Raw genomic sequence first — 12038 nt, forward strand, 5'->3', positions numbered from 1 at the left:
AAATCAATCTGACCTGTCCAACTTTAATATACTTGATCTGGTCTGATACGGTTTTAACAAAGAGGACTGCATATACTAAATCAAATACATGGATACAATGTACTCAATATCCATTTAAAATGTAATTCAAAGAATTAAATTGACCATTTTCATGATAATTAAATGAAACTTTTTCATTAATAAATTTCCATCCTCACACCAAAAATGTTTTGATTGCTAGGCTATAAAAGTAACCCCAAGGCCCAAGTCCTATTCACAACTAAGGATGAGAACATCACTTTCCTCCTCTCTTTCCTCCTTCCCCCAATAAAAGCTCTAGCTCCTCCAAAAAAAACAGAGCTCTTCCTTCAAGAGAAAAATATTCTCTCTCCAATCAAGCAATCAAGAAAAAGTGTTCTTAATCCAAGAAATTCCCTTATAAATGTAAAAAATTCCACCCATTTTATATGCTCTGTTATTTTTATCCAAAAAAGTCCTCTGTTTTTATCCCATGTTTATTAATTTATTTATTTATATATTTTGTTGGACTGAATGATGGGTGAAAGCTCTATGTATTCTCAGACTTTTCACATTACTGTAAATCTGTAATCCTAAAAATTTGTTTTTTTCGTCACAAATTTTAGCTTACATTTACAAAACTTCATTATTTTTATTTCTGACATTTTGATTTTTTGTTTTAAAAATCAGTACAAAGAAATTGAAAGAATAAATATTTTCGATGGAAGGTGGCAGAGTTCCTGGTGGCTGTCATGATATGATGTCATCGCTTGAGAACTCCAACAATTCTCTTTGGCGTTCTTCTTCTTCTTCTTATTACGGTATTATCTCTCTCTTTTTCTCTGTAATATTTATGTTAATTTTATGAATTTTGTATCAATTTATGATGATCTGCATTTATGTATCAATTTATAAAAGCTAGCATGATTATTAATTTTTTTGTCTATGTATATTTTATTGTGAATTTGTTCAATTTAATTTTTGATTTGTGGTTGAGTAATTGAGATATACAGATAAATTTAATAATTTATGTAATCTGTATTTTGTTTTAGTGCTTTTTTAACTCCTTAAGTGAGTGAAATTTCATCTAGTCGAAGAAAAATAAAAAAAAAAGTAATTATTTTTTTTATTTTTTTGCATGAACTTTTATGTTTAACAACCCACTTTATAAAAAAATCATTTTCATTACAAGGTCCCCCAAATATGAAACATAATTGATATGATTGGATCTAAAAGGAGCATTTTTACTACATAAGGTTCCATGAAAATCTAATCTTTCTTGCATTTTTTTGAGCAAATTTGCCCAATCATGTCTCTCTTATTGTCCTTTTCCATATAAGTACCACTAACTAGATACTAAGTGGTCTCCTTCAGTCCTGCATTCGTATCGATGTCAGCTAATTTATTTGGTAAAATTTTGTAATTAAATTTAATATCAATTACGCTTTATGTCCTAGGGACGATGGTGAATTTTGATCAAGAGCCACCATACCGGCCAGCACCACCGCCACCGCCACCACTACCGCCACTTCAACAAGGGCTTTTGATGAACCCAAAAAGGTACCGTAGCGACGAACTGTTCGCCAGAACAGTCAGTGTAGAAGACATCAGCGACGATGAACTGGATGCAAGCCTCTTCAACAACTCGATGAAAAAAAGGCGGCTAACCCCCGAACAAGTTGAGTTCTTGGAGAGGAGTTTCAATGCGGATAACAGGTTGGAACCCGAAAGAAAAGTGCACCTAGCCAAAACAAGTGGGTTGCAGCCTAGGCAAGTTTCGGTTTGGTTCCAAAACCGACGTGCTAGACGTAAGACTAAGCTTGTTGAGAAGGAGTTTGGTTCATTGAAAGACAGCTATAATAGTCTCAAGGTTGATTTCGACACCCTCACCAAGGAAAACGAGAACTTGAAAAATGAGGTATATACTTGTATATTTATTCTATACAATTTTTGTAAAGTATGGTCTTATGTCATTTTCATATGCTTATTACAATAGTAGGGGGTGGACCAGATTTTTTTTACGCCCAACAACCTAATTTTGATATTTTGTTGGCTTACTAATTGTTTTATGCTCATAACTTGTAGAAAGACTATCGATTATATTAGGTCTTTGGTGTCTACTGTAGTTCAATTTTCGTCGTAGAATTATCATAAAATAAAATGTCGAGGATATTATGTAAAGTAATATTTCGTCGGGGTTTAGATTTGTTGACTTGTTTGAATAGATCGTTATTTGTTTGAAAATAGGTTATAATACTGTGTTCATTAGATATAAATGTGCTCAGTTTTTCGCGCCTAATTCCTTATCCATATATTTTTAGAGTCTAGTTAATTGATTCTCGCGCCCAATTCTATTTAGAGTACTGTATCTTGGGCTTTTGGGGATATTGTCCAATTGCTAGACTAGATCGCTATTGTTTGAATATATACTATAGTACTTTATTGTGAGTAATTGAACTCGTGTCTGGTGTTCGCGCCCAATCGTACGTACATCTATTTCAATTTAAAGCGGCTAATTCTTTTATTTAAAAATAATATTAATATGATGGATTATTTTACCAGTACTTTTTTTAGGGGTGCCAAAATTATGTGGTTTGGAAGCATGCTATTTAATATAGGTCAACTTAGTTGACCGTAATCTCTCCAATTTTGGTAAATACGTTAAGTTTTGATTTGCTTTTAAAAGGATATTAATGTACCTAATATGTCATCTTATCCAATATCCAGCTTGGTGGTCCATGTGAGTCGTGACAAAATTAATCTGATTTTAATTTTTCTCGTGTACATGTAACAGGTTGAGATGTATAAGAACTTGCTGAAAATGGAAGCGAGAAGTATCAACTCGAGCCCAATCAACACACCACCATTCGAGGAGGAAGGGACAATGATTTTTGAACCTCGAAAAAAGGTGGAGATAGTTGGTTTAGAAGGAGTAGTGTTACAATCCGCGAAGCTATGTGAAGCCGCGAAGCTAAGTGAAGACGCGAATTCAGCCAAGAGTGACATCCTTGACTATGATAGCCCACCTTGCACCGTTGTGAATCAAGCTACTGCGCTAGTTGAGACATCTTCAACCTTCATTATGCCCGATCCTGACCATCAATCGGACTTTGCACAAGAGGAGCATATGATGATGACGAATAGCTTGTTACTGCCGCAATCACCACCAACATACAACAATTTTCTTGAGGTACCAAATGTTGAGAATAATGACCCTAACACCGCCAATACTTGTAACTTTTGGTCTTGGATTTTCTAGCTTAGCTTGCTTAGTACGTACTCAGTCGATATTCGTTACCAATCCATTTACGATCATCGTTACATTTTGGTACGACTATGGCTAGTACTCTGTAGTAGCGAGTCGCTACCAATCAATGTACTATCATCGTTACATTTTGGTACGACCATAGTTAGTCTTAGTTAGTCGTAACCAGTCAACGTATGATCATCGTTACATTTTGGTACGACTACAGTTAGTGGAAGTTAGTCGTTCCCAGTCAATGCATGATCATCGTTAAATTTTGGTACGACTAGAGCATAGTCATTTACATTTACTTTAGGCAAACATTTTGTTTCTTGTTTACATTTACTTTAGGCATAATTTTGTTTCTTGTAATCGTGAAAAATTATTAAGATACCGCAACATTGAGCTACATTTTCTTATACAATCTTTTTTGTTTTTGGTTTCCAAGTCCAACCGTGGCCACCATTTTCAGTACTTTTTTCACGATTTTCACCTATTTAATTAAATTTTATTTTTTTTTCTTTTTTAAAAAATTAATTAAGTATAAATATACTTGTCTAAAATAATTTTTAATCCAAAAAAATTAACAAGTTTGTTGTCAAACTTATCAATCGAGAATGTTGTAATATGTTTTAGGAAAATGTTATACATAATCCTTAGGGCTACATATAAGCATTAAATTTACTCTTAAAAATCGTGAAAAGTTAAGAAATCATCAAAATATAAACACTAATAACACCGATTTACGCGTGTTTTTGTCATAAATTCCTAATTTTATACAATTTCCAAGAGTATATTTAATGCTTATATATAATAATACCCTATGTTTTAATATCTTCATTCAAAGTTGAGAAAATAGTATATAAAAGTTTTGAATTAATACTTTTTTTGTGCTTTTTAAAAAAAAAAAAAAATACTTGCAACATTTCTGTTTTCCACTTTAAACTTTGCCTTGTAATACATTTATAAAATAATATGCCTTTTTTTTTCTTATATGACTTATTTTATTTCTTAATTATATGACTTATGATGATTAATTACATTTATGTTTTCCACTTTAAGCTTTGAATCAACACGCCTTATGATGATTAATTACAACAAAATATCAATTGACTATTTTCTTATAAAGTAGAAACAAAATGTAATTGAATTGATGTGAGTGAATAGTGTAAACTGTAAAAATGTTGCAAGTAAAAAGGATGAAGTATGATTCACTTAAATGTTATTTGCAATACTTCTAGTGCATTTCAGTTCTCATCACAATTGGTTCTCAGTCTTCTCAGTAGAATCTATAAAAATAATTAAACTTATAATCATTGTTGATATCACTAATACACATTTGTCGGCTTCTCATGGAAAAATTATTGTCAAGACTTAAAAAGGTAGACTGATAGAGTATATGAATCGATTTTGGGCTTCAACCATCTAATTAAACTTTGGACTGAGTTAGTCCTCTAACATGGTATCAAGAGCCAACGTGACACGAATGTCACGGGTTCAAACCTCATTTACCCCTCCCCCCACTTTCAAGTAGAATATTTCGCGTTTGGTATGAGGAGGTCATGTCGCATCCACACGTTCAGCCTAAAGGCCTCTCATGCGAGGGAACATGATATAGTATATATATAAATCATTCTTGAATTTTAACCATCAGCTTAAGTTTTGGTTGCATTGGTCCTCTAACATAGACTATGCATGTACAATTTTCTAAAACCTCATATGATTAAATTGACTGATTACACAATGTCGTATGGAGTCAATAAAAAAAATTGATTAAATTATTTTTTTTTAAAATAAAAAGCATATACTTTATCATTTAAAATGTTTATCGTATAGGACTAACCTAATTTGATTATACAAATAAAGTACTCCATCGTATTGTATTACATTTATATTGGAATCTTTCACATTTTTAAGGGTCTGTTTTGATTTACTGAACTGAGCTAAACTAAACTTAACTGAACTGAACTGAACTGATTGGAGCTGAATTGAACTGGATTGAGGTGAAATGATAATGTTTATGAGAAAAGGAAATTAGAAACTGAATTGAATTAAACAGAATTAAATTGAACTAAAGTAACCGAACTAAACTGAACTAAAATGAAATTAAGCTGAAAAGAACAGGTCCTAAATACGTATGATGACAAGTCAAATGGCATCCAGCATAAGATAAGTTGATTTCATGAGTTGACCAAACCATGCAAAAACTACTCCCTCTGTTAATATAGTTACTATTTTCCTTCGTCTTTTTTTTATAAGCTATATCTTTATCCAATAATGTCTCCAGTCTTTCTTATTTTGTCATTTCTTAAAAGTATAATTAAAAATATATAAGGAAATTTTGAATTTTGGTACCTCGAAAATGACCCTAATTGAATTTTTGCACCCGGTTAAAACTTTTTTTTACTTTGGTACCCATCAAATATAAAAAATACAGGTTTTGGTATCTCCGTCCATGTTCCGTCATGTTTTCCGTTAGCGGGCCCATTATCTAACTATTTAATAATGTAATTAATTTTAGAAAAAAAAATTAAAAAAAAAAACTTTTAAAAAATAAATAAATAAATAAATAAATAAAAGCCCCAACCAGCCACTACCACCCCTCCCCTCTCCCCATTAGCCACCCTTCCCCCTCCCCGTCCCGGCTGCCGATGCCCAAACATTTCCCCTGCGCCAGCGAGCCCACCTCCTCTATTTCCCTCCTCCGATCTCAGCCGCTAAACCACCCCACACCGCCGCACAGCTTCCCTCTAAAACAACAACCCCATTCCCCTGTTCGCCGGCCTCCTCCCTCCCCTTGAAACAATCACCCTCTCCTTTTCGCCGCCCCCAAAACCCTAAAATCCACCTGAAACAACTTGAAAAATGAAACCCGTTTAGGGTTTTAAAACAACCCAGATAACGGGTGGTTTTCTAGGTTTTTTCAGGTGGTTTTACGGGGGATAATTAAGGTGGGTTTTGCTGGTGCGTGTTGCAGGGGGTAATTTTGGTGGTGGTGGTGTGATGGAGCGGCGAATTGGAGGTGAATTAGGGAGTTTCAAGTGGTGGTGGCGGCGGCGGCCAGAGTGTGTTTGGTGACTATGGGCTGCGTGCCTGGCCGCGGTGGCAGGTTGTTATAGCTGGGATTCTGCTTGGCCGCGACGACAGGCTGATGTGGTTGGTTGCGCACCTGATAATTGATGTTTTGGTGGCTGGAAGGTGGTTATCATGGTTGTCGGCAGTCGCATAGGGAGGGGGGATGGGGGCTAATAATTAAGGGTGGCTGGAAGGTAGTAGGACTATGACTAGGCCCCACTAACACAAAAGTTTACAGAACATAGACGGAGGTACCAAAACCTATAATTTTACACTTTGATTGGTACCAAAAAAAATAAAAAAAAATAAAAACATTTTAAACGGATGCGAAAATTCAATTAGGTCCATTTTTGAGGTGCCAAAATTTAAAATTTCCTAAAGATAAAATAAGAAAGAAGATGTTTTCTCCCAAGCTACAAGCAACTGCAACTGATAAAATCGAATAGTCAATTTATTTTTAAATGGTTTGTTCTTCGTTTCTATCATGCATGGCTACAAAAGGTATTTTATTATGTAAAATGACTTTTGAAACTTTATCCAGTACTTTAGCCAACGCCGACGTTTTATTTGTATTACGTAAAATTTTCTACGCCCTACTTTTATCCAATGAGAGAAAGTCGAGTTTTAATGAAAGATTGACTCGATCTATGACATAAGAAGTATTTTTCTAGAGGCTAGAGTTAAACATGGGCACGGGCCGTGCCCGTGCCGCCGCGGGCCGTGCCTGGCCGTGCCGGGGTGGTGGTCGTGCCGTGCCGTGCCGGCTCCGCGGCGTGCCGTGCCGTGCCGTGCCTGAAATTGGCACACCCCAGCCCACGGCACGGCACGGCCCACGTGCCTAGCGGGCCGTGCCGGGCCGGGCCGCGGGCCAAACCGTGCCACTCTTATTTTTTTTTTATTTTTTTTTTAAAAAAAATAAATGATAAAAAAAACGAATTAAAAACAACAATGCATATAATAAAAAAAAATACGAGTGCGATAATTCGAAAACACAAAAAATTGAAGAATAACTTATTTTATTATATGACGGTAGCCGGTACGAATGTACGATAATTCAATAATACAAAATTACAAAATAAGTGATGATAATTAAAAATTGTACAATAGTGTATGAATATTGAATAACTTCATTTATTATACGGAATACGAAATTCGATAATACAAAAAGAATACAATAGTGTATAATGTAAATATGTAATCATGTAATTATTATTGGTCGTCTTTGTCTTCGCCTTCGTCTTCATCTTCGTCTTCGTCTCATAGAGGTTCAAGTTCATCTGCCAATTGAGTGGATTGAGAAGTATGAGAACTAAAAGAAGTCGATGTTCCTTCATCGTCGTCGTTTTGTGCATAAGTACGATCTTGAGAACGAGTTTCGGCATCCAACCAATCCTTGAAGCAAACACACATTTCAAGTGTTTCGGGTTTTAGTCTTGTTCTTCTATCGTCTAGAACTCTTCCCGACGCACTAAAAGCTCTTTTGGAAGCAACGGAGGAGACTTGGATAGCAAAAATATCACGAGCCATTGCCGACAAAATTGGATGTCTCACGGCTTGTGATTTCCACCAATCGAGGATGTCGAGGCCAAACTTCTCTTCATCGTCCATGCCTTTCATGAAGTCGTAACTTAAGTACATTTGCAACTCCGAAACATCGCTTTGTGTTCTCCTAGATGATGATGATTCTGTACCTGAATACTTAGACATTAAGTTAGCAGCTTGTGCAAATAAACCTTTGGCCCGTTTACTTACATTTTTGGATGTTTGAGAAGGGGCAAATCGAGACACGGTTCCATATTTACTTTCATAAACTCTATATAAATTAAAAAACTCATCCGTCACCTTATTCTTAAAAGCTTCAACATCATCTTCAAAATTCATGTTACTATAATAAATATCAATTAATAAAAAGGTGCCATCATATTTTTGTCTAGGATCTAAAATAGAAGCAAAAATATAAATCATAGGAATATCGGTGTAATATTTACGCCATTTATCCTCCATGGATGGAAGATATCCACGATAAACATGTTGTGATCGACCATAAACGACTAGTTTTCCAACGGTAAGGCACGGGCCGTGCCGTGCCGTGCCGGGCCGTGCCTGGCTTCGTGCCTGGCCGTGCCACGTGCCGTGCCGGCGGGTCGTGCCAGCGTGCCGGCCCACGTGCCGGCCACCGTGCCACCCGCCGTGCCACGTGCCGTGCCCGTGCCGGAATCCGATTTTTTGTTCACGGCACGGCCCACGGCCCACAGGTGGGCCGCCGTGCCGTGCCGTGCCGCCACCCGTGCCCATGCCGGGCCGTGCCGGAGTCGTGCCGGGCCCGTGCCGCCCGCGTGCAGGCACGGCCCGTGCCCACCTTTAGCTAGAGTAGTAATTGAAGTGATCTAAAAAAATACTTTATCTTCTTAATGTGTATGTACACATTGATTTGACCATGCATGACAATATGAAAATCATATAAAAAAAAACGTATTACTCTCTCAATTTATTTATTTTTTACCTTTCAATAAGATAAAGTAAAAATATATTTTGAAATGTACAAGTGCCGCCAACTGAACGGGTTATTACTTTCTCTCTCTAGCAAACCCCCACCACTTTCCCACCGCATCCCACCACTTTCTCTTTCTCAACCCCCTGCTCGCCGACGACAGGCGTGCTACTCCTAGTCATCGCCGACGAGTGCAATCATTTAATTTCTATTTAGTTTTGGGGTCTCTTGGTGAAAAAAACAGGGGATTTGTAGAACCGTTTGTTCTTCGTCCTCTTCTATGGTTCATTAATTGTGTGGTGTCTCGTCAAGTGATCTGCTCAGTGAAACAAGGACCAAAGGTTGTTCTTAGCGCTGCTGTCGAAAGGAATTCCGTTAATCCCGACTGTAAAGGTAAAGTTAAGGTTAGCGTTTCCTCGCTTTTTTCCAATCGGTTTAGTGAGGTGGTTCTTGTGTTGGTCATGACGATTGTGCTTGGTGTAAGTTCGGTTTCTGCCGGTGAGGTTTAATTTGGTTCTTGTTGCTTTCCTGTTGATCCACGAATTTCCTCATGTTCGTGTGCTTGTTTTCTTCGCTTTGGTTAGTTGTGCTTAGTTTGGTGTTCTTGGTTTGTCTTAGTTGAATTATGTTGTCCTTGTGTACTGTGATGTTTTAGTTGTTGTTTTTTTAATAATTCTCTTTCTCTGCGTGGTTATGAGTTAGAGTTCCATAGGGTTGTTTTGGTTATGGAGGTTAATGAAACTTGGTCGTTTGGTTATGGAGGTTAATGAAATTTGGTCGTTGTTCTTAGAGCCTTGGTTTTAGGGGTTGTAAGCTTATTAGGCAATCCCTTGCTAGTTCGGTTGGTGGTTCGTGTGGTTGCCTTTTCCGGGTGTGACTATGTTCCCCTGATAGTTTTTAGTTTTTCGGATGAAGGGGAGTTCTCAATCAGGTTTTGGGGTTTCCTTCTCCAGGAGTATGGGTGGTTTTCCTCATTGCGTACATTTTTCAGGGGGTTAGGTTTTGTTTGCAGTTGGAAGAGTTCCCTTGCATATAGTGATTGTAGGGGGAGAGTGGTGTTGAGAAAAGCGGTTTGTTTGCAGTCATTGTTGCCTGGTTGTGGCATTCATACATTTGCTATCATCCCCTTGTTGTTTATCCTGGTAATGACAAAGTCAGTCATCGCTGTAAATCAAAATCTTGAAGGAGGCTCCCCATCTTAAATGTTTGGGGTAAGCAAAGTCCTCCATTTTCTTGCACTCTTTGTTGGTAAGGTTACAAGATGAGAACGTGCATTGCAATGCACGATTTCTCATGTTAGAGTCGTTCAAGTATATGACTGTATTGGGTTTGTTCTAAGACTCCTAGGATGCGGCTTTGCTTTTCGATCCCTAGGAGTATAATAGTGTCAAGAGTCTTTTATTCAGCAACAGGGTGCACTCATTTTCCGATGCCAATGCCACTTCCGGTTTTCTACATTGAGGTTATGTTGTGTTTTCTGTCCATCTCGAATTTTATGGTTAATTCGGCACTTCTCGGTCCACATTGAGGATGTGATACGATTCTCTTAATTGGCTAGGCTCTGTAGTATTGGGGTGCTGCAAGTCTTTTCAGATACTCTCCTCCATTGGTATGGAAGGCGCTTTATGATGATAGGTTTAGGTGTGTATTGTCTTAGCTTCTTTACACAAGATTGTGTCTATAGTTGTTTGTGTTAGGTTGGTTTTTTCTTCTTTTATTAGCTCTCTTAGGTTGTAAATATTGCTTTTATTTATTTGACAGCTCTTTTGTCAAAAAAAAAAAAAAAAAGGAAAATTTGACAATAATAATCACAACTTTCGCCCATTTGTTCAAAATAATCCTAACTTTGAATTATTTTAAAATAATCCGAACTTTGGGGGTAATTTGCTCAAATGATCCCAAGTGACCGGTAACCGGTCAAAGAGGTAATTTTGTTTTTTTGGGGGGGGGGGGGGGGGTTTGTGACATGCGTCACAATTTGAAAGGTTGAAAATAAATAAAATAAATTAAAAAAAAAAACCAAAAAAAAAAAATAGAAACACCGAACACCCAGCCCAACCACGACAACCCCACAACCACCGAAGTCCGATGTCCCTCCTCCAACCAGCGGCCAGCCCAACCCAGACCCCTTCCTCCACTGGCGCAGTCTAAACCCCTCCCTTACCGTGCAGCCCAGACCCCCTCCCTATTGCCGACATCGTCCTTTCCCGACACTTTTTCCCCCAAAACCTCCTACTCTAAACCTGAACCCTTAAAAAAAAAACCCAACCCACGGCACAAACCCCCCAAATCGCCGCTCCCCCACTATCGGAACCCTAGCACTAGGGTTCTAAGGGTAAGGGAGCGGCAATTTGGGGGGTTTTGTGTCGTGGACTGGTTGTTTCTAGGCTTTTGGGTTGCAGTGAAGCTTAGGTGATTTAAGGGGAAGGGGGAGAGAAGTGCCGGCGTAAGGGAGGGTCGCCGGCGGTGGTTAGGATCTCTGGAGGCAGATTTGGCTGGGTTAAGGGTGGTGGTGAGGTGTTCGATGGCTGGGGTTGATTTTTTTTTAAGTTTTTTTTATTTTTCAACCAATGATGTGACGACTTGTGTCACATTAACCTGATATAACAGGTTTGATGACTTATTGGGATCATTTTGAGCGAATGGCCTCCAAAGTTTGGATTATTTAAAAATAATTCAAATTTGGAATTATTTTGAGCGAACGAGCGAAAGTTGGGATTATTTTTGTCAATTTTTGCAAATAAAAAAAAAAAAAAAAAAATCCCAAATTAAAGACAATATCCAACGCACGTGGCTAGTTGGTCACTAAGTCCTAAGACCACAGACTTACACGTCTGACAAAACATTGCCAACATAAATTGAACCAGTGGATCCCTCCATTGGTAGTCTGGTAGACTGGTACTTATCCGCTGCCCCTGGAGTATCATAATAGATGGTGACAAATCAATTAGGGCCCACTTCGTCAAGATGACGACCGTTGATCTTCTTCCACGTAGCACAAGGGGTCCCACTAGTTAGGCTTATATTTCATTACGTGGCAATTTGAAGAGACAACGTTACTTTCCCAGGTACGTGGACGGCCCGATGACTGATTCTCTTGATATAGGGTGCCACGTGGTTGTCTGTGATTTGATGTTGATATGGGGGGCCAAAGTAACTAGAAGTGTACATTTGTTTAAAGTGATTTGTCAACCAAGTGAGAGACTAAAGAATTAAAGATTGAAGTGGTTG

General features: G+C 37.8%; 1 protein-coding gene across 1 annotated transcript; it reads left to right on the forward strand.

Moving 5' to 3' along the window:
- Positions 1-286: 286 nt before the first annotated feature.
- LOC145602974 (uncharacterized) lies at positions 287-3642 on the forward strand. Its single transcript, XM_081659111.1, has 4 exons — positions 287-423; positions 688-818; positions 1455-1915; positions 2792-3642. Exons 2-4 carry the CDS (start codon positions 719-721, stop codon positions 3254-3256), a joined length of 1026 nt encoding a protein of 341 aa, XP_081515237.1. The 5' UTR covers positions 287-423; positions 688-718; the 3' UTR covers positions 3257-3642.
- The last annotated feature ends 8396 nt before the right edge of the window (positions 3643-12038 follow it).

The sequence above is a fragment of the Chenopodium album genome, chromosome 21 (assembly GCF_948465745.1).
Source record: "Chenopodium album chromosome 21, dcCheAlbu1.1, whole genome shotgun sequence".
Classification (NCBI taxonomy): domain Eukaryota; kingdom Viridiplantae; phylum Streptophyta; class Magnoliopsida; order Caryophyllales; family Amaranthaceae; genus Chenopodium; species Chenopodium album.

What these genes read in the sequence shown, in the direction of transcription:
- LOC145602974 (XM_081659111.1), top strand. Translation starts at nt 719, where the DNA reads ATGGAAGGTGGCAGAGTTCCTGGTGGCTGTCATGATATGATGTCATCG. An exon ending in TTCTTCTTCTTCTTATTACG is followed by an intron (nt 819 to 1,454) that starts GTATTATCTCTC and finishes TTTATGTCCTAG; the next exon opens with GGACGATGGTGAATTTTGAT. An exon ending in ACGAGAACTTGAAAAATGAG is followed by an intron (nt 1,916 to 2,791) that starts GTATATACTTGT and finishes TACATGTAACAG; the next exon opens with GTTGAGATGTATAAGAACTT.